The sequence below is a fragment of the Aethalodelphis obliquidens genome, unplaced genomic scaffold, assembly GCF_003676395.1.
Source record: "Aethalodelphis obliquidens isolate GAN/ISIS:26980383/991018 unplaced genomic scaffold, ASM367639v1 scaffold58, whole genome shotgun sequence".
Taxonomy (NCBI): domain Eukaryota; kingdom Metazoa; phylum Chordata; class Mammalia; order Artiodactyla; family Delphinidae; genus Aethalodelphis; species Aethalodelphis obliquidens.
In genome coordinates this window covers 8367297-8389862 of record NW_020838002.1, presented here as the reverse complement: position 1 = coordinate 8389862, position 22566 = coordinate 8367297, and the positions used below count along the sequence as shown (strand labels likewise).

Genomic DNA, 22566 nt, shown 5'->3' with positions numbered 1-22566 from the left:
GAGAAATTACTGTTTTTTAAATGCCTTATACCTCAATGTGTCATGGCTGATAAAAGTGCATTATGTAAAACAAACCCAAAGCCTGTTTACTTCCTTTTCCTTGTTGCTCATATTCCAAATAACTGTGAGTTTAATGTTGTACAGTATACAACCATATAATTACTGTTCATTCCATGACACTCCAGTAATGAAAAATACACCGACCTTATTTTTTTCCTACATATTTACTGATTTAAATTTTATTTTTCTTTTCTAAGCCAGCCCTATTAGCACCAAAAGGCATGAAAACGTCTCTAGGTTATGCCACTTTATAAAGTTGGTCACGCAAATATAAAGCTTTCCACAGGGTGAGAACTAACCTGATAAAGACAGATCTTTATTGTCTCCATATTTTGGGTCTATCAAGCTAAGCCATCAGATCAGATATAGAGATAAGATTATACTCTTCATTACTGCAGAGGCCTTAAAAATACCATTTCTTGAATGGGAACTAGATGGAGTAGCAAACTAGCACACAATGGCAGTCTATAAGTGCTGCACACTGTAAAAAGAAAACCCCAGTCCAAGCTGACTTTCAAATTTTTCTATCTGCAAGAATGAGTGGCACTCAAATTATGCTTCATATGACCTATTTAGTGTTAACCCTAGTTACAGAATTGGAAACCTCAAAACGCTTCATTTTTTAAAAGCCCTTCTCAAGGTGACACTGATAATCTTTCCACTGTTTATCTCTTATTCCTCTCTCCAACCACACAAATTCTGTCTCCTTTTTCATTCTAGTCCAAGTCCTACCCTCACTTAAAAACTCACCTTAAAATCTATTTACCCTACTTCTTAAGCTATTATAGCATTTATCAACTATATTACCTATTTAATTTGAAGCCCAGGCCAACTTATGTTGTTAATAATCACACCTGGAGTTAGCACAACAATCATTTATAAATACCAACCATATACAAAAAGCACCAAATTGTGCTAGGCTGTATTTTGGGTTATCCCATCTTACTTCTTATGATTTAGCTGAGAACCAAGTAATATTAGGTTGAGAAACACATCTTAGATTTTATCTGGACAAATAATATGATTCTTCTCTTTGAAAAATCTTCAATAGCTTCACAAGTTATTTTTTTATATAAATTTACTTATTTATTTATTGGCTGAGTTGGGTGTTTGTTGCTGTGCGCGGGCTTTCTCTAGTTGCGGCGAGCAGGGGCCACTCTTTGTTGCGGTGTGCGGGCTTCTCATTGCGGTGGCTTCTCTTTGTTGAGGAGCATAGGCTCTAGGCACACGGGCTGCAGTAGTTGTGGCACGCGGGCTCTAGAGCGCAGGCTCAGTAGTTGTGGCGCACGGGCTTAGTTGATCCGCGGCGTGTGGGATCTTCCCGGACCAGGGCTCAAACCCATGTCCCCTGCATTGGTAGGCAGATTCTTAACCACTGTGCCACCAGGGAAGTCCCCACAAGAGTTTTATATTATTCATATTTTCAGGTTAAAGGAGCAGCGAACAAGTAATACAGGTTACTTTGAAAATCTTTGCGAGAATACAGATTACAAATTAAATTTTTTGATTCCTGACATGTTCAATCCTGTCAGCTCTGCTATAAAGAAAAGAAAAAGTTGGGAATTCCCTGGCGGTCCAGTGGTTAGGACTTGGTGCTTTCGCTCCTGTGCCCCGGGTTCGATCCCTGGTCAGGAAACTAAGATCCCACAAGCTTCGTGGCGTGGCATGCATGCATGCATAAATAAATAAATAAAAGAAAAAGTAAAAACCAAAAAACTTCAGTATTTCTTGAAATTAAGATCTTTTCTTTCAATTGAAATAATTTGAATTAGAATGGGTTCGTGAAAAGTAGCTTTTCTGGAATAAAGTGCAAGTGGTGAAAAATAAAATCAAAAGAATATTTCCTGGGGCTCCCCTGGTGGCGCAGTGGTTGAGAGTCCGCCTGCCAATGCAGGGGACACAGGTTCGTGCCCCGGTCCGGGAAGATCCCACACGCCGCGGAGCGGCTGGGCCCGTGAGCCATGGCCGCTGAGCCTGCGCGTCCGGAGCCTGTGCTCCGCAATGGTAGAGGCCACAGCAGTGAGAGGCCCGCGTACCGCAAAAAAAAAAAAAAAGAATATTTCCTGACATGTGAAAATTATATGAAATTCAAATTTCATTGTCCATAAAGTTTTATTGGAACACATCCATATCCATTTGTTTATGTACTGTCTATGGCTACTTTTATACTACAACAGCACAGTAGCTGCAACAGAGACTGTATGCCTTGAAAGTCTAAAATACTATCTGGCCCTATCAAATTCAAATCAGTTAATTTCATTAATTTCATTTCTTGTAGACAATTTAAGGAAAAAGAGCTGAATATCTAAATATGTAAATTAACATAATAATGAGGCACTTTTTTGTCTATAATTACGAAAACATTTTTGAGGGACCACAAGACAGGTAAGACAGTACAGTACAGTAAGACAGGTACTTTACAACATTGCTGTTAGGAATGTAAAGTGGTTCATCTGTTCTGCAGAGTAGGCAACAGGAGTCTCAAAAATCGCTTTCACTGATGTAAAGAATTCGACCATAATAACATATCTCAGTTTCATTTCCCTATTGATAGCTATGTATATAATTTTCAATTTTTTACTGCTAGAAACAATGAAGTATATAACATTTTTATAAATGCTGTATGTAACATAAATCATCAAACTGATTCTAAATCTATAGGAGTCAAATTTTACTAGAAACAGAGTATTTTATATACTCTCAGAGAGTTCCTAGGATATAAATTTAAAGTTGGGCTTGCTGGGTCACAGGTTGTGTACATCTTCACTTTTACTAGATATTGCCAAAATGTTCTCTAAAATAAGAGCAATTTATCCTATGACAACACTTTTTAGGCATATATTAATTGTTGCCAATCTGATGGAAAAGAATGGCATCTCACTTATTTTCAACTGCATTACCCGAATTACTAGTAAGATTCAGTATTTTATTTATTGACCATTCAATGTTTCCTTTTATAAAATGACTGACCATGTCTTTTGACCATTTTTCTGTGATAACATTCATCTTCATTTGTTTCTTTTTGTTTCATTTGGTAATTTAAAGGTGAATCATTCTTTTAAGAACAGACTTTTCCATAATCACTACCTTTTCCTCCAAGACTCCTTCTCCTTCTTAACTGGATCCAGTATTCCTCCCATACTACTTTTCTCACAGCCCTCTCAGTAGAAATCAATTCTTCTTATCAACACCATTGTCACAGGGCTTCCCTGGTGGCGCAGTGGTTGAGAATCCGCCTGCCAATGCAGGGGACACAGGTTCGATCCCTGGTCCGGGAAGATCCCACATGCCGTGGAGCAACTAAGCCCATGCGCCACAACTACTGAGCCTGTGCTCTAGAGCCCGTGAGCCACAACTACTGAGCCCGTGTGCCCCAACTACTAAGCCTGTGCTCTAGAGCCCATGAGCCACAACTACTGAGCCCGCATGCTGCAACTACTGAAGCCCGTGTGCCTAGAGCCCGTGCTCCGCAATGAGAAGCCCGCACACTGCAACGAAGAGTAGCCCCCGCTCGCCACAACTATAGAAAGCCCGCGCGCAGCAGCGAAGACCCACCACAGCCAAAAATAAGTAAATAAAATAAATTTATTAAAAAAACAAAAAAATACCATTGTCACAATTACCTTAGAAATGTAATGATGACATTCCCCTCCAACAAATTCATATATAGTACAAAGTAAGTCCAAATTCCATAGTTTGGCTTTCAAAGCCTTCCATAATCTGTCCTCAACCAATATTTTCAACCTATTATTCTATTTATGCTCAATGCACCAAATAAACTAGACTGTTTGCCACCCCTCTCAAATACCCCCTGGGCTTTCTAATTCTCTGTCTTGATTTATGCTGTTCCTAGCAACCAAGTGTTTATTGGAAATTCTTCTTCGAGGAAAGCTCTTCCTTACAATATAATGTCAACAAATAAATACAGTTGACCCTTCAACAACTCGGTGTTTAGGGGTGCCCACCCTCCCAGTATTCGAAAATCGTCGTATAACTTTACAGTCAGACCTCCATATCAATGGTTTTGCATCCTCAGATTCAATCAACCACAGATCATGTAGTACAATACTATACTACGTATTCATTGAAAAAAATAAAAAACATATAATTGGACCCACGCAGTTCAAACCCATGTTGTTCAAGGATCACCTGTATAGGAAAAAAAAAAAAGCACCATTTTGCAACCATAAGAATAAACTGATTCAGGCAAGAATCATCAGTTGATGATAAAAACAGAGGGTAATAATTTATAAGGAACAGGCTATTTCACATAATCTCAAAGTATCCCTCCCACAAATTACTTATTAATTATAAGAATAACTAGACTTGGGACTTCCCTGGTGGCACAGTTGTTAAGAATCCGCTCGCCAATGCAGGGGACACAGGTTCGAGGCCTGGTCCAGGAAGATCCCACATGCCATGGAGCCACTAAGCCTGTGTGCCACAACTACTGAGCCCGCGTGCCACAACTACTGAAGCCCACGCACCTAGAGCCCGTGCTCCACAACAAGAGAAGCCACCACAATGAGAGGCCTGTGCACTGCAACGACGAATGGCCCCCCCCCACTCACCACAACTAGAGAGGGCCTGAGTGCAGCAACAAAGACCCAACGCAGCCAAAAATAAATTAATTAATAATAATAAAAAAGAGAGTAACTAGACTGAAGAAATCAAAAACACCCTAACCAATTAATCAAAATTAATATCAGCAATAAGGGGCAAATACCATGTACCTCCAGATTTAATGCCTTGGGAAAGACACTGTATCACTTATGCAGTATTCCAGTCACAAATGCAAAACCATGAGGAAAACATTAGAGAAATCCAAATTGAGGATATACTATAAAATAACTAACCTGTATTATTAAAAAATGTCAAAACTGTAATTCAAATGTTAAATGTGAAAGACAAAAAATACATGTAGGCAAGGACATGGAGAAAAGGGAACCCTTGTACACTGTTGGTGGGAATGTAAGTTGGTACAGCCACTATGGAAAACAGGATGGAGGTTCCTCAATAAATTAAAAATAGAACTGCCATACACCTAGCAATTCCACTTCTGGGTATTTTTCTGAAGAAAACACTAATTTGAAAAACTATATGCAACCCTATGTTCATTGCAGCATTGTTTATAATAGCCAAGATATGGAAGCAACCTAAGTATCTATTGATGGATGAATGGATTAAGAAGATGTGGTATATATATTTACAATGGAGTATTAGCCATAAAAAAAAAAAAAAAAGAAACCTTTCCATTTGCAACAACATGAATGGACCTAGAGGGTATTATGCTAAGTGAAATAAGTCAGAGAACGACAAATACCGTATGATTTTACTTATATGTGGAATCTGAAAAATAAAACAAATGAACAAACATAAAACAGAAAGAGCCATAGATACAGAGAACAAACAGGTGGCTGCCAGAGGAGAAGGAGGAGTAGGGGGATGAGTGAAATAGGTGAGGGAGACCAAGAGGTACACTCTTCAGGTCTGTACCTTCAGAGTACAAAATAAATGAGTCATCGGGATGAAATGTACAGCATGGGGAATACAGTCAATAATATTGTAATATCTATGTATGGTGACAGATGGTAACTAGACTTATTGTGATGATCATTTGGCAATGTATAGAAATATCAAATCACTGTGTTGTGCACCTGGAAATAACACAGTGTTGTAGGTCAATTTACTCCAGTTTACTTTTTAAATTATTTTTTAATTGAAGTATAGTTGATTTACAATGTTTCAGGTGTACAGCAAAGTAATTCAACTATATATACATACATATATATTCTTTTTCACATTCTTTTCCATTATAGGTTATTATAAGATACTGAATATAGTTCCCTGTGCTATACAGCAGGTCCTTATTGTTTACCTACTTTATATATAGTAGTGTGTGTCTGTTAATCCCAAATTCCCTACACTTCAATTTTAAAAAATGTTAAATGCGAAAGACAAAGACAGAAGACCTTTTCTAGATTAAAGGAGATTAAATACAATACACGATTCTTGACTGGATCCTGAACTGGGGGAAAATGCTATAAAGGACATGATTGGGAAAACTGATGAAATTATAGATATAGACTATAGATTTAGAATGTGTGCTTAATAAAATCTTACTGAAATAAAAGAGCTGTAATTCCAAGAATCCACATACACCCCCACCACGTCTAAGGAAATGCACTGATACATACCTGGGAAGAGAAACTGATAGGACTAATGTGCTGAAACAGTGTCTTGAGCACTGAAGGTTAGAAGAACAAATTAACAATGCTAGGAATGTTCCAAGAAACCATCACCACTCACCTTACTTCAAGAACAAACATGGATTTGGGTCCTCATGTGATTTTTCAATAAAGACTTCAAGTTTCTAATATTGAACAGAAAATTGTTTAGATGCCAAAGGAAGTAACTGCGAAAGAGTGAGTTATCTATTAAAATTTTAAATTCTTAAATTTTACAGAAAATATCTAAAAACACACATTATACTGCCTTTTGAATTTGAACGACACTAATAGCTTTATTTAACAAACATTGACTACTATGTGCAAAGCACTGTGCTAGGTGCCATGAAAGATACAAAGATGAAAAAGACATAGTCCCTGCCCACAAGGAGCGTATAATCTAGTGGGGGAGACAGACAAATACACAAATAACTAGAATACAAGGCAGTAAACAACAGAGTGGACAAGTGCTGAGTGTGGCCTGAGTGTGATACTAACTAGCCTCAAGGTTCCAATTTGAAACACTGGTGATGCAGTGTTGGCTGCTTTGAAAATCCCATTTCAAGATCGGCGTAATAGATGTTTAAATGGTCCTACCCAAGCAGCTGGAGGCAAGAGAGTAGGCCAGGTGGAAGGGCTGTTTGAAACACTGTCACACCTACATACATGGTGCTGATACAAGTATGTAGGGACAGCTAAAAAAAGAACATATATATATCATCTGTCCTTTGGTTAATGGCTATAGCTACTGTTTTAAACAATATACTTTTATATAAAAAGGAATTTGTATAATCCCAGAAAAATCAACTTAAGGATTAATATTAATTCAACAAAGAATCTTGCCATAGGCAATTTTCTTATTTACTAATTGATTAAGTCTTTTCTCTAAGTATCTATAAAGCTCTGTAGCAATTAAACGGTTAGACATCTAAGTATTGCTCAGTAAAAACCTCTTTTATGTTCAGCCTTCAGAAGGAAATGGTCACATACCTGATAACCTGATATAATACTATTCTAATAGCAACAAGAAGGCCTTAAAGAGATTTAAGGAAAATAATTTTTAATGCTTCAATGCAAATGGAATACACGCTGATTAAATACAATTCAATGTTCTTTGAAAATATCTCACTGACAGCATTTGATACCAGTTAAGGCCAGCAAAATTGAAGTGAGGAAAATATCACATATATTGTCTTTCATTGGTTTCATATATCATTTCCTATGACTATGGCAGCTCAATCTTTTCTTTGAAAATTCCATTTATTGGTACTGATGAGCTTTGATTTGCTTTTAACTCGTATGCTAAAAACAGCTGCTGACCACTTCCTCTTGGTAGTGCTGTCTGACATAAATGGCAAAGCAGAAGCACATTTTCTGGCTGCTTTTCCTACTTCCTGGATTGGAGGGTTCACTGCTTAGCCTGTTTCCTTCAGGGTGTCACTGTGATCCTGGGACCTCTGCTGCTTTCTCTCAAGGAAACGAGCACGTGCGTCTGATATGGATTTATCATCATTTCTTCTTTGCATTTTCTTTAGGACTTCTTTTGGTATTCCATCTGAAAACATTACAAATTAATCCAATAAAATTTTAGTTTTGAGTTTCAGTATTAGAAACGTTAAGAGAAAGAGATGCTCTGATTTTTTAATGTTAAGGGGAAAAGAAGGAAATTAAATTTTGCCCTTTCAAAAGAAATGATATAATTGATGGATAAAAATAAGAGCATAAAAGGACTTCCCAAGTGGTCCAGTGGCTAAGACTGCACACCCAGTGCAGGGGGTTCAATCCCTGATCAGGGAACTAGATCCCACATGCTGCAACTAAAAAGATCCTGCGTGCCACAACTAAGACCTGGGGCAGCCAAATGAATGAATGAATAAATAAATAAAGTAAGAGCATAGAGGTCTGAGGAGTCAGAAAAATTGACCCTAAGTCAAACATGTAGTGTGGTTATACACTACAACAAAACAGAGTAGTTAACATTTCCAATGACCTTGGGCAAAATTCCCCACCATTCTATTTCTCAGTGATGTTAAATAAGGATAATACAATTTGCTCCATCAATCAGCCTCAAAAAGCTTTACTGAAAAGCTCTTTTTATTTGTGAGCTGAGAATTAAGCTTTCTGTCCTAGTTCAGTACCACAACAGTTTATGCCTCACAACTAGGGACCTAACATTTCAAGGAAAAATCTCCTGAAAAAAAAAAAAAGGATGTTCTGCAGTAATAATTCACAAAATTTTATAAACAAAATAAAAATAGTAAAGCACTACTGGGAAGCAATATGGCATAATAGTTAAGAGTAGAGGCCACAGAGTCAAATTCCTTGGATTCAAAATCCAGATTCACCAAATATTAGCTTTGGGATTTTCAGCAAATTATTGTATACTGCTAAGTATTTCCTCATCTATAAAGTAGGGATATGCAGTTACTTCACAGAGTTATTGTGAATATTTAATGGGGTAATGCAAGTTGTTAGCATGTGGCAAAAAAGTTCTATAGATATTGTTATTAATAATGTTGTTGGGGCTTCCCTGGTGGCGCAGTGGTTGAGAGTCTGCCTGCCAATGCAGGGGACACGGGTTCGTGCCCCGGTCCAGGAAGATCCCACATGCCATGGAGCGGCTAGGCTCGTGAGCCGTGGCCGCTGGCCCTGCGCGTCCGGAGCCTATACTCCGCAATGGGAGAGGCCACAACAAGTGAGAGGCCCGAGAAATGCAAAAAATAATAATAATAATAATTAAAATAATAATAATAATAATGTTGTTGAACAGAGGGGTTAAGGAAAACATGATTAACTGGAAGGAAAGAAGGAAGTCAAAGTAAGTCTGAGACTCATGACAACTCTTTGCTTTTCTGAGGAGACAGAGCCAGAATCTAAGCTCTGTAACAGTTTTTCTGTAATTATATGAGAATTTGGACACATGCTCTAGAACAAGCGATTCACTCACCCTTTAGATGCTTTACATTTTCCTTATTGGTCCACCTCCTTCTTGCATCTTCTCTCATTTCACGTCGGGCCACACTGCTCAAATCATGTGCATTAAATTCATGCAACTTGGGTAACAAGTCTCTCACCCATTCATAACGGATTGGACACACAATTCTTGCGTAGACTTTGGTGGTAACTAATACCTCATGGAAAATGATCCATTCAAGTTTGGTTTCCTGTTCATGAAGCTACACAAAAGAATTCATTTAAGGATGATAATTCAATAACCTGCCTTATTGCACATTAGACCAACCAAATACCAACAGCCCAAACTCTTCTGAATTAATTTCTATATTCTTCAATCAAACAGGAGGCATAGGCCAACCAATACCTTTATGTAATATAGATATATGCTAAACTTATCCTCAAAAGAGAAAAGTAGAAGACATCTGTATATTATTTATTCCTATACCTTTACAAAAGGAAGAAATTCCTACACCTTCCTTTACAAAAGGAAGAAATTTCTTCCTTTTATTAAAAACAAGGTACTTACTGCTGAGGAAGGATGAATGTGAACTGGGCTTCCACGCCCATCCATTGTGCAAAACGTTCTCCCAACAGACCTAAGAACCAAAAAACCAAAGGATAAAGACAAGAACAGTAAAAGCAATGAAATAAGTTTAGAGCACTAAATAAGTTTCACTGTAGAGCACTAACGATGAAAAATTATATGTTCTACTACAAAGATTGCTATAAGCAGAGGTTTATATTTATTCAACTGTCACTATAACTTCTCTACCAATTGATCTTTTTTTCTTAATTAATTAATTAATTAATTTTTGGCTGCGTTGGGTTTTCATTGCTCCGCGCAGGTTTTCTCAAGTTGCGGCGAGTGGGGGCTACTCTTTGCTGTGGGCACGTGCTTCTCATCGCGGTGGCTTCTCTTGTTGCAGAGCACAGGCTCTAGGTGTGTGGGCTTTAGTAGTTGTGGCACATGGGCTCAGTAGTTGTGGCTCATGGGCTCTAGAGCGCAGGCTCAGTAGTTGTGGCACACGGGCTTAGTTGCTCTGCGACATGTGGGATCTTCCCAGACCAGGGCTCAAACCAGTGTCTCCTGCATTGGCAGGCAGATTCTTAACCACTGCGCCACCAGGGAAGTCCCCTCTACCAATTCATCTTAAAACTAATGATACAGGGAATTCCCTGGCAGTCCAGTGGTTAGGACTCTGTGCTCTCACTGCCAAGGGCCTGGGTTTGATCCCTGGTTGGGGAACTAAAACTCCACAAGCTGCGCGGTGCAGCCAAAAAAAAAAAGAACTAATGATACAACTTAAATAGTCATTTTAATTAAGTATAAACATTTCTGGTCAATAAATAGCAATATTAACAATAATATGGTATTTGTGCTTGAGAATTTCCAAAATGCTTTCATAATAAAACCTCAAATAAGCCTATGAGTTTTGAGAGCCAGGTAATTTATTAAAAGCTCAAAACTGAGATTCAAATAAATTAGATAGCTTTCTCAAGTCAAAGAGCTAATGTATGATGAGGCAAGTCCTAAACATAGGTCTTCTGACTTAAATACAGTATTCTTCACATTATATTATGCTACATCTCCTTTCAAGGGTATAGGTAATTTTCACTATTCTAAAATGCGATAATTAGAGCAGAAGCAAGAAGAACTACAGTCCTGCAGCCTGTGGAACAACAACCACATTCACGGAAAGATGGACAAGATGAAAAGGCAGAGGGCTATGTACCAGATTAAGGAACAAGATAAAACCCCAGAAAAACAACTAAATGAAGTGGAGATAGGCAACCTTCCAGAAAAAGAATTCAGAATAATGATAGTGAAGATGATCCAGGACCTCAGAAAAAGAATGGAGGCAAAGATCAAGAAGATGCAAGAAATGTTTAACAAAGACCTAGAAGAATTAAAGAACAAACAAACAGATATGAACAATACAATAACTGAAATGAAAAACACACTAGAAGGAATCAATAGCAGAATAACTGAGGCAGAAGAACGGATAAGTGAACTGGAAGACAGAATGATGGAATTCACTGCCATGGAACAGAAAAAGAAACAAGAATGAAAAGAAATGAAGACAGCCTAAGAGACCTCTGGGACAACATTAAACACAAAAACATTCGCATTATAGGGGTCCCAGAAGGAGAGAGAGAGAGAAAGGACCCGAGAAAATATTTGAAGAGATAATAGTCGAAAACTTCCCTAACGTGGGAAAGGAAATAGCCACCCAAGTCCAGGAAGCTCAGAGTCCCATACAGGACAAACCCAAGGACAGACACACCAAGACACATAGCAATCAAACTGGTAAAAATTAAAGACAAAGAAAAATTATTGAAAGCAGCAAGGGAAAAACGAAAAATAACATACAAGGGAACTCGCATAAGGTTAACAGCTGATTTCTCAGCAGAAACTCTACAAGCCAAAAGGGAGTGGCATGACTGTGATGAAAGAGAAGAGCCTACAACCAAGATTACTCTATCTGGCAAGGATCTCATTCAGATTCGATGGAGAAATCAAAAGCTTTACAGACAAGCAAAAGCTAAGAGAATTCAGCACCACCAAACCAGCTATGCAACAAACGCTAAAGGAAACTTCTCCAAGTGAGAAACACAAGAGAAGAAAAGGACCTACACAAACAAACCCATAACAATTAAGAAAATGGTTAACAGGAACATACATATCGATAATTACCTTAAACATGAATGGATTAAATGCTCCAACCAAAAGACACAGGCTCGCTGAATGGATACCAAAACAAGACCCATATATATGCTGTCTACAAGAGACCCACTTCAGACCTAGGGACACATACAGACTGAAAGTGAGGGGGTGGAAAAAGATATTCCATGCAAATGGAAATCAAAAGAAAGCTGGAATAGCAATACTCATACCAGATAAAACAGACTTTAAAATAAAGAATGTTACAAGAGACAAGGAAAGACACTACATAATGATCAAGGGATCAATCCAAGAAGATATAACAATTATAAATATATATGCACCCAACATAGGAGCACCTCAATACATAAGGCAACTGCTAACAGCCATAAAAGAGGAAATCGACAGTAACACAATAATAGTGGGGCACTTTGACACCTCACTTACACCAATGGACAGATCATCTGAACAGAAAATTAATAAGGAAACACAAGCTTTAAATGACACAACAGACCAGATAGATTTAATTGATATTTATAGCACATTCCATCCAAAAACAGCAGATTACACTTTCTTCTCAAGTGTGCACGTAACATTCTCCAGGATAGATCACATTTTGGGTCACAAATCAAGCCTCAGTGAATTTAAGAAAACTGAAATCATATCAAACATCTTTTCTGACCACAACGCTATGAGATTAGAAATCAATTACAGGGGAAAAAAACGTAAAAAACACAAACACATGGAGGCTAAATAACATGTTGCTAAATAACCAAGAGATCACTGAAGAAATCAGAGAGGAAATCAAAAAATACCTAGAGACAAAGGACAGTGAAAACACGATGATCCAAAACCTATGGGATGCGGCAAAAGCAGTTCTAAGAGGGAAGTTTATACCAATACAAGCCTATCTCAAGAAACAGGAAAAATCTCAAACAATCTAACCATACTAAAGGAATTACAGAAAGAAGAACAAACAAAACCCAAAGTTAGCAGAAGGAAAGAAATCAATGAAACAGAAACAAAGAAAACAATAGCAAAGATCAATAAAACTAAAAGCTGGTTCTTTGAGAAGATAAACAAAATTGATAAACCATTACCCAGATTCATCATGAAAAAGAGGGAGAGGGCTCAAATCAATAAAATTAGAAATGGAAAAGGAGAACAGACACCACAGAAATACAAAGCATCCTAAGAGACTACTACAAGCAACTCTATGCCAATAAAATGGACAACCTGGAAGAAATGGACAAATTCTTAGAAAGGTATAACCTTCCAAGACTGAACCTGGAAGAAACAGAAAATATGAACAGATCAATCACAAGTAATGAAATTGAAACTGTGATTAAAAATCTTCCAACAAACAAAAGTCCAGGACCAGATGCCTTCACAGATGAATTCTATCAAACATTTAGAGTAGAGCTAACACCCAACCTCTTCAAACTCTTCCAAAAAACTGCAGAGGAAGGAACACTCCCAAACTCATTCTATGAGGCCACCATCACCCTGATACCAAAACCAGACAAAGATGTCACAAAGAATGAAAACTACAGGCCAATATCACTGATGAACACAGATGCAACAATCCTCAACAAAATACCAGCAAACAGAATCCAACAACACATTAAAAGGATCATACACCATGATCAAGTGGGATTTATCCCAGGGATGCAAGGATTCTTCGATATAGGCAAAACAATCAGTGTGATACATCATACTAACAAACTGAAAAGTAAAAACCATATGATCACCCCAAAAGATGCAGAAAAAGCTTTTGACAAAATTCAACACCCATTTATGATAAAAACTCTCCAGAAAGTGGGCACAGAGGGAGCCTACCTCAACATAATAAAGGCCATATACAACAAACCCACAGCAAACATCATTCTCAGTGGTGAAAAACTGAAGCATTTCCTTTAAGATCAGGAACAAGACAAGGATGTCCACTCTCACCACTATTATTCAACATAGTTTTGGAAGTCCTAGCCATGGCAATCAGAGAAGAAAAAGAAATAAAAGGAATACAAATTGGAAAAGAAGAAGTAAAACTGTCACTGTTTGCAGATGACATGATACTATACATAGAGAATCCTAAGAAAACTACTAGAAAACTACTAGAGCTAATCAATGAATTTGGTAAAGTTGCAGGATACAAAATTAATGCACAGAAATCTCTTGCATTCCTATACACTAATGGTGAAAAATCTGAAAGAGAAATTAAGGAAACACTACCATTTACCACTGCAACACAAAGAATAAAATACTTAGGAATAAACCTACCTAGGGAGACAAAAGACCTGTATGCAGAAAACTATAAGACACTGATGAAAGAAATTAAATATGATACAAACAAATGGAGAGATATCCCATGTTCTTGGATTGGAAGAATCAATATTGTGAAAATGACTATACTACCCAGAGCAATCTACAGATTCAATGCAATCCCTATCAAATTACCAATGGCATTGTTTTCAGAACTAAAACAAAAAACCTTAAAATTTGTATGGAGACACAAAAGACCCCGAATAGCCAAAGCAGTCTTGAGGGAAAAAAACAGAGCTAGAGGAATCAGACTCCCTGACTTCAGACTATACTACCAAGCTACAGTAATCAAGACAATATGGTACTGGCACGAAAACAGAAACATAGATCAATGGAACAAGATAGAAAGCCCAGAGATAAACCCATGCACCTATGGTCAACTAATCTAGGACAAAGGAGGCAAGGATATACAATGGAGAAAAGACAGCCTCTTCAATAAGTGGTGCTGGGAAAACTGGACAGCTACATGTAAAAGAATGAAATTAGAACACTCCCTAACACCATACACAAAAATAAACTCAAAGTGGATTAAAGACCTAAATGTAAGACCGGAGACTATAAAACTCTTAGAGGAAAATATAGGAAGAACACTCTTTGACGTAAATCACAGCAAGATCCTTTTTGATCCACCTCCTAGAGTAATGGAAATAAAAACAAAAATAAACAAACGGGACCTAATGAAACTTAAAAGCTTTGCAAAGCAAAGGAAACTACAAACAGGACGAAAAGACAACCCTCAGAATGGGAGGAAATATTTGCAAACGAATCAATGGACAAAGGATTCATTTCCAAAATATATAAACAGCTCATGCAGCTCAATATTAAAAAAAACAAACAATCCAATCCAAAAATGGGCAGAAGACCTAAATAGACATTTCTCCAAAGAAGACATACAGATGGCCAAGAAGCACATGAAAAGCTGCTCAACATCACTAATTATTAGAGAAATGCAAATCAAAACTACAATGAGGTATCACCTCACACCAGTCAGAATGGGCATCATGAGAAAATCTACAAACAACAAAGGCTGGAGAGGGTGTGAAGAAAAGGGAACCCTCTTGCACTGTTGGTGGGAATGTAAATTGATACAGCCACTACGGAGAACAGTATGGAGGTTCCTTAAAAAACTAAAAATAGAATTAGCGTATAACCCAGCAATCCCACTACTGGGCATATACCCAGAGAAAACCATAATTCAAAAAGACACATGCACCTCAATGTTCATTGCAGCACTACTTACAATAGCCAGGTCATGGAAGCAACCTAAATGCCCATCGACTGATGAATGGATAAAGAAGATGTGGTACATATATACAATGGAGTATTACTCAGCCATAAAAAGGAACGAAACTGGGTCATTTGTAGAGACGTGGATGAATCTAGAGACTGTCATACAGAGTGAAGTAAGTCATAAAAAGAAAACCAAATATCATATATTAATGTACATACGTGGAACCTAGAAAAATGGTATAGATGAACTGGTTTACAGGGCAGAAATTGAGACAGAGATGTAGAGAACAAATGTATGGACACCAAGGGGGGATAGCGGCGGTGGAGTGGGCAGTGGTGGTGGTGGGATGAACTGGGAGACTGGGATTGACATGTATACACTAATATGTATAAAATGGATAACTCATAAGAACCTGCTGTATAAAAAAATAAATAAAATTCAAAAATTCAAAAAAATATATGATAATTAGAACATTTCATCTGCATTTTTTCTAATTCATGTTAACTTTAAATTCTTATCCTCTTCTATACTTCCCTATATATATGTTATTCCAAAAACTTGTCAAAATTATGCCTTAGAGCTCAATCATCACAACTGATTTCCTACAGAACTTCACATATATTCCTATTATAACCCAGATCAGACTGCATTATAATTATTTGTATATATATCTACACAGTACATATTTGGACAGTACAAAAATCTTTTTTTCTTCAACCATTTGAAAGTTAGTAGCCAAACTTATGACCCATCATCCCCAAATACCTGAGTGTCCATTTCCTATAATCAAGAATATTCTCCTATATAACCATAATACAACCATCAAAACCAGGGAATTAACACTGACACATTACTAGCATCTAATCCTCAGAACCCAATGAAGTTTACCAAATGTCCTAATAATATCCTTTATAGTAAAAGGATCCAGTTCAGAATCATTTACTGCCTTTACATTTTATGGCCCCTTAGTCTCCTTCATTCTGGAATACTCCCCAGTCTTCCTTTGACCTTCCTGATCTTGACACCTTTAAATTATCAGCTAGTTATTTTGTAGTATGTGCCTCAATTTGATTTTGTCTGTTTTAGGATGATTAGATTCAGGTTACAGATCTTTGGCAGGAATATCACAGAAGTGTTGCTGTGTTTTCATTATATCCTATCAGGAGGAACATGATTTTGATTTGTTGCTTGATCTAGGTAACATCTGCCAGGCTTCTTCAGTGAGAAGTTACTTTTTCCCTTTGTAATTAACAAGAGTTTTGTGGAGAGGTGCTCAACTATGTAAATAATTCTATTTGTCATTAAACTTTTAATTTACTCATTTATTAATTTATATGATTATAGACCCATGATTTCACATTTTATTCAATGGGTTATATAATCCATTACTATCATTATTTATTTCAATGCTCAAAATATCCCATCTTTGATCAGCTGGGACCTATTCAAGCTGGCTCCTTTGTACTTCTGACATGGCCTCAACCTTCACTGATCACTACTTTGCTTGCTGGCAAAATAAGATATTTCGGGCTCATCATGTACTTTCCCAGCCCTATTTCTCCAAAGAGCCCTGGGTCTTTTATGTGGCAGATGGTTGTTCCAAGTCAAGATCTGGGCACAAAGTATATTCATTGCTATTATAGTGTCATTGCTTCCAGTCCATCTCATAGTTAGGTTACATATTTACATACATACAAATACATATTACACACACACACACACAGTACCATCTATTTTTATTACCATATCTATCTATCCATCCATCTAACTATAGTAAAAACTGTATACCAGACTTTCCTGGTGGTGCAGTGGTTAAGAAGCTGCCTGCCAGTGCAGGGGACATGGGTTCGAGTCCTGGTCCGGGAAGATCTCACATGCTGCGGAGCAACTAAGCCCGTGCGCCACAACTACCGAACCTGTGCTGTAGAGCCCATGAGCCACAACTACTGAGCCTGTGTGCCACAACTACTGAAGCCCACACGCCCACAGCCTGCACTCCACAACAAGAGAAGCCACCGCATGAGAAGCCTGCACACCATGACGAAGAGTAGCTCCCACTTGCCACAACTAGAAAAAGTCCATGTGCAGCAACGAAGACCCAATGCAGCCATAAATAAATAAATTAATTAACTAATTAAAAAACCCATAATACCTGAAATTCCAATCAACTCCACAGGGCTCATTCTTGTTTTCTCCCTTTCAGCATTTCTAACTCCCTTCACCATTTGCCTTAATATATTCAATTATGTGATCAATTCCCCTGTATATAACGAATCTCCCATCACCACCACTCTTACCCCTTTCCCTACAAGGATGGCCTCCCTCCCTACACTCAGACTCTGACACTCAATACCAAATAACTCCCATGTAAGTACCTTCCCCAATCCTGCTCAAGACCTGACATTCCACACCAAACTACCCTTCCTCAGGGATGCCATCCTCAACCTATTTGGCTTTCACACTCCACAAAGAGCCACCCCTCTGCAAGAAAACCAGTGTCACTTAACTTAGGCACTAATACCCCATGCTGGACAGCTGTCCTACAGACTCCCCTCCTGCCCCACAAGAGCTTCAATATCTTGCTCTCAGCCACTGCAGCTCCCCTTGCACAAGTGACAATTATGAAAAGGGTCACTGTAATTGACCCTATGTTACATCATAATTTGATTTAAAGAGTTTAAATCAAACTGTCTTTAATATTAAATATTTAATATTATCATCAAATACAGTTGTATTTCTCTATCCATCTCTCAAGCTCTTACTGCTTACCTGCGAGCTACATTTTTGAAATAACCTGCACAAAGACATCTTCGCAGTACTTCATGTTTAGGGCCTTCAAAGGTCTCTCTTGGGAAGTCACTTTGCTATAGAAAGAATACATGTACAGTGGTAAATCTCACAGAACAATTTGAAATAATCTTTTAGTTTGAAAAATCCACATTTCTAAAGACTTCTGTTTCTGGCCAATATGGAGTAAGAGGGACCAGATTTACCCTTCTGCTTGAACCAACCAAAAAATGGACAAAGCATATGAAATAATCATCTCCAAAACACTATATATCAAGCAATAAAGGACAGCGACCTCTGAGAAATAAATGAAGTAGGGAAAATAAATGAAGTAAGTCCAACAACTGCCCCAGCTTACAGTCAACCTTGAGAAAGATTCTGGACGAAGGTGCAGGAAAGGAAAAACCCAAGTGGAACGTGGAGAACTCCCAGAGTTAAAGAGACTGAGCTGAGAATCCAGGAAGACCAGGATGGCTAGAGTTCCCAGGCCAGAGTTCAGGAGAGAAGAGATCTGCATAGAGAACTCCAGAGATATGCAGAAGGGCCTCAAGAGTTCAACTAAATAATGGTAAGCATATGAATGTGAGGAAATTACCCAAGGCCAGGAAAAGAGCCTCCCAAAAGGATAAGGGATAATAGAGCTGTGTGCTCGCACAGGGTCAGGAACGGTGCCTGTTCCTACAAACCATTCTTCAACACCTTACAATATATATGGTTTGGGGTAGAGTACTCAGAAGGCCTTGCCAAAATGCTACTCAAGGAAAAAAACATTATAGCAATCACCTGTTTAAGCTTCCTGATCAGTTCTCTAAGTTGAGCTTCAACACGAAATGCAGAAAATAAGCACCTCCAATGAATCCAATGTTTCTGGCACCACGAAGCTGGAGCTCCACTGCAAAACAAAAATATTGGTGTCTCAAAAATATCTTCTATGAGTGAAAGACAGTCTAACGTTCTCATTTCTATTACACAACTAGAAACCCATAGCAACTGTCAGCTCTTTTATGAGACCTGTCCAATTAATAAAAAAGCACTTTAAGGAATTTGAAAAAACAAATTAATGCAGGTGCCTGTAAGTGAATTAAAACATGATTCGTAAAATGGGTTTCTTTTTATTCATATATGCTTTAACAAGTTAATGCAGGTGCCTCTAAGTGAATTAAAACATGATTTGGAAATGGGTTCCTTTTTATTCATATACGCTTTAACAAATATCCAATCATTTTCTCAACTAAGCTACTTATACAGAGCCAAAATTCTATAAGGTCAGTTTTCAGGAAAGGTTTAAGGGGAGAAGAAAGAAGAGAACTAATGTTATGCAATAAATGACTACTAAGTCATAGTCACCTGACAGAGAAATCCCACTAATGTTCACAAAAATACCTTGAGGTCAGTATCATTCCCACTGAACCTTACTGTCTAAAATAATATACTACATTGAAGATATATTTCAAACTAACACTTTCCAGTACGAAGAACTATCTCACATACCTTGATTTGCACTGTTCAAAGATGACAGCTAAAGTCGCAAAGTCATTAAATCCTCCAGCTTTAGCTGCCAATTCTCGATGTCTCTGTTCTGCTTCCTTCTGGTACTCTGGATCAACTAAAACGACAATTGGAAAGGCAGTTTAGTTCTACTTTACATCAAGTGCCTATATTCACTTTGTTTATTCAAGCTCATTAAAATCTGCCTCGCCCTCTGAGGTGCAATAAGGGAGAAGTACATTAACTCTTCTGGGGGGTCTCTACTCCCACAATTCCTTTTCTTCTTTAATCACACTTTGGAGATTTTACCAGAATAGCAACATTATTCCTCCCAAAAAGTATTTAGAATTTAGTATTGGTTTTACCATAAGAGTAACCCATGCTCACAGTAAAAAATACTTACGTGAAAGTTCAATGTTCCCCACTTTGTTACATTACCCATAAACCAATCCTCAAGGCTAACCACTGTTAATTATTTAGTGTGTGTCCTTCAAGATATTTTCTATATATATACAAGCATTGTGTATAATCGTTTATTTTTACATAAGTGGGATATACCTTCTGAAATTTCCTTTATTAGTAACAGCTTAATGTAAGTACATATAGAATTATTCATTCTCAAACATACCTACATTGTATTTCTCAGGGGTATAAGGAACACAACACAATTTAACCAGACCCTATTTATCCAATTCCTAATTATGGACAATTAGGACCATCATATATGCAGAAATGAACTACGACAAACTTTTCTTTTTTAACTTTATATTGAAGTATATCATGCATACAGAAAACTACACAGGTCAAAAGTGTACAGGTCAATGAGTGGTCACAAATATAACATACCAATGTACCCAACACCCAGATCAACAAGCAGAATATTACCAGCATCCCAGAGCCCTTTTTTTGCTCTCCTTCCAATAACTACCCATTCCCGTCCACAAGGAGAACCCATATCCTGACTTCTAACCCCAAAGAAGTGTTTTGCCTGTTTCTAAACTTAACCCCCCCCTTTTTTGTCAAAAGGTCCTAGGGCTTCTTCCCTCATTGTAGGGCATCAAACCCCCACCCTACTCGTCCAGTATGCCCATCGCAGCTAGATTTGGCAGAGGCACCATGCTGCCCAATTCCAGGCAGCAGCACTTAGACAGACTACAACGTGAATGTGCAAAGCATCAGTTCCTGGTATTAGGAAGAAAGCAATCTGATTAAATGAAACACTCATGAAGATATAAAGTCTTCTATCCCAGGCTTTAAGTGGCTTCCACCTATGTGACCTGGGTAACAACTGAAGGAAGCAGCTAGAGACAAAAGGAGAGCAAATATGGCCATACAAATGGCCCTGCCAAGGTGAAGATATAATGACTATCTCTTGAACCAGTCATGGATATTGATTTTTAAGCCAAAACATCTAATTTCATGCACCCAAACACCACTGCCCAGAAGGTACTATGCACTAGACTCAAGCATCAACTCTGTCTTGGCTCCAACACTAAGAGACAAGCCTACCTATCAGTCAGGGGCTGCTGCATCCTTGAACTGTGGTATCCCTGCCATACAAATGTAAAGTCCCAGCCTCCTCCGACCTCTGGGCTATGAAGCCTCAGAGAAGCTTCCTATTATGGTTCAGTTCTTCTCTTCTCTGCCTCCAGCTGACCCTAGAAATGTTCAATTTAGCTGTAATACCTACTACAACAATTTACACAAATGGCTTACCATCTCTTAATAAAATGTCATAATAACTACAATAAATTTTAGTGGATTACAATTCTAAACTCAGTTTATATTTTGTAAAGATTAACTGCATGGTTAGTGTTGGATCTCTGTTGTTTAAAGAGTGGCTACCTGCTCACACTTTAAAAAATGTAGAGAGCACACTGCTTTTCTGGCTGTCCTTCCCACATTGCTACTACCTTCTCTCTGTCTCTCTCTCTCCCCCTGTTACTCTCAAAGTCAAGAGAAAATACAGAACATATTTTTGTTCCTTTTCCCTATCTCTTCTCTTAAAAATAACCTAATTAATTAAAATTAAAACTGGCAGAAGTCCCATAGTAAATTCAGGATTTCTATAGGAAAGTAAAAAACCATATCACACACAGTTCCTACAATCTCAGCAAGTTTATACTCTGACTAAACAGTAGTTTGACTATCCATCTTTAATTACTTTCCCAGCAGACTTGTCATTTTCTTTAGTTTATTATCTTTCCCCAGATTGAAATTCTAGTATCAGTTTTAACTCATGCAAATAATGCTACTGAGGCAAAAACTAAATAAGAAGCTGAAGCAGCAACACAAGGCTCTATCAGCTGAACTTCTCTCTTTGGGAAGATAAGTTAATACTTTTCTATATAACAACCAATCAGAAAATAAAACTATTACACAGAAAGGGTTTTAATAACAACAATCCTCAGAGCTGAAGCAGGGGAGTAAGGCTGTAAGTGACACATACACATAAAGTATGATTTATTTCTAAAAATGTCACAGTTAAAATAATTAAAAACTTAAAAACCAACACAATGTTATTTTAAATTTGTTCCATTTTAAGGTGATGCTGTTTACCACCTTAAAAACATTTAAGAGCCCTCACTCCACTGTCTGACTTCTAAAGCAATATCTATACTAGCAGACGCTGTGTACACAGTTTACTAGAGCAAAATCACCATTTTGATGTTTAAAATCTTTATTCAATGTTAGATCTGAAAATACTAGCCAGTTTTACCAATAAGTATATAATAAACTAAATTAGGTGATCTACAATGACTAAGACGCAAGCCAGAAAGAAATGCTTAACCTATAAAGACTATAAATGCACTTAAAAGCAGTTGGACAATGAA

General features: G+C 37.7%; 1 protein-coding gene across 3 annotated transcripts in view; it reads right to left on the bottom strand.

The window, feature by feature from the left end:
* Positions 1 to 6556: 6556 nt before the first annotated feature.
* The window catches only part of DHX40 (DEAH-box helicase 40), a 52033-nt gene continuing 36023 nt past the window's right edge, over positions 6557 to 22566 (bottom strand). For all 3 annotated transcript variants that reach the window (XM_027087239.1, XM_027087242.1, XM_027087240.1), the window contains 6 exons: positions 19736 to 19850; positions 19028 to 19136; positions 18227 to 18321; positions 9769 to 9838; positions 9235 to 9463; positions 6557 to 7842 (listed from right to left, as the gene is read on the bottom strand). In XM_027087239.1, coding sequence (XP_026943040.1) covers positions 7703 to 7842; positions 9235 to 9463; positions 9769 to 9838; positions 18227 to 18321; positions 19028 to 19136; positions 19736 to 19850 — 758 coding nt within the window. In that variant the 3' untranslated portion in view covers positions 6557 to 7702. The remainder of the gene's footprint in view (positions 7843 to 9234; positions 9464 to 9768; positions 9839 to 18226; positions 18322 to 19027; positions 19137 to 19735; positions 19851 to 22566) is intronic.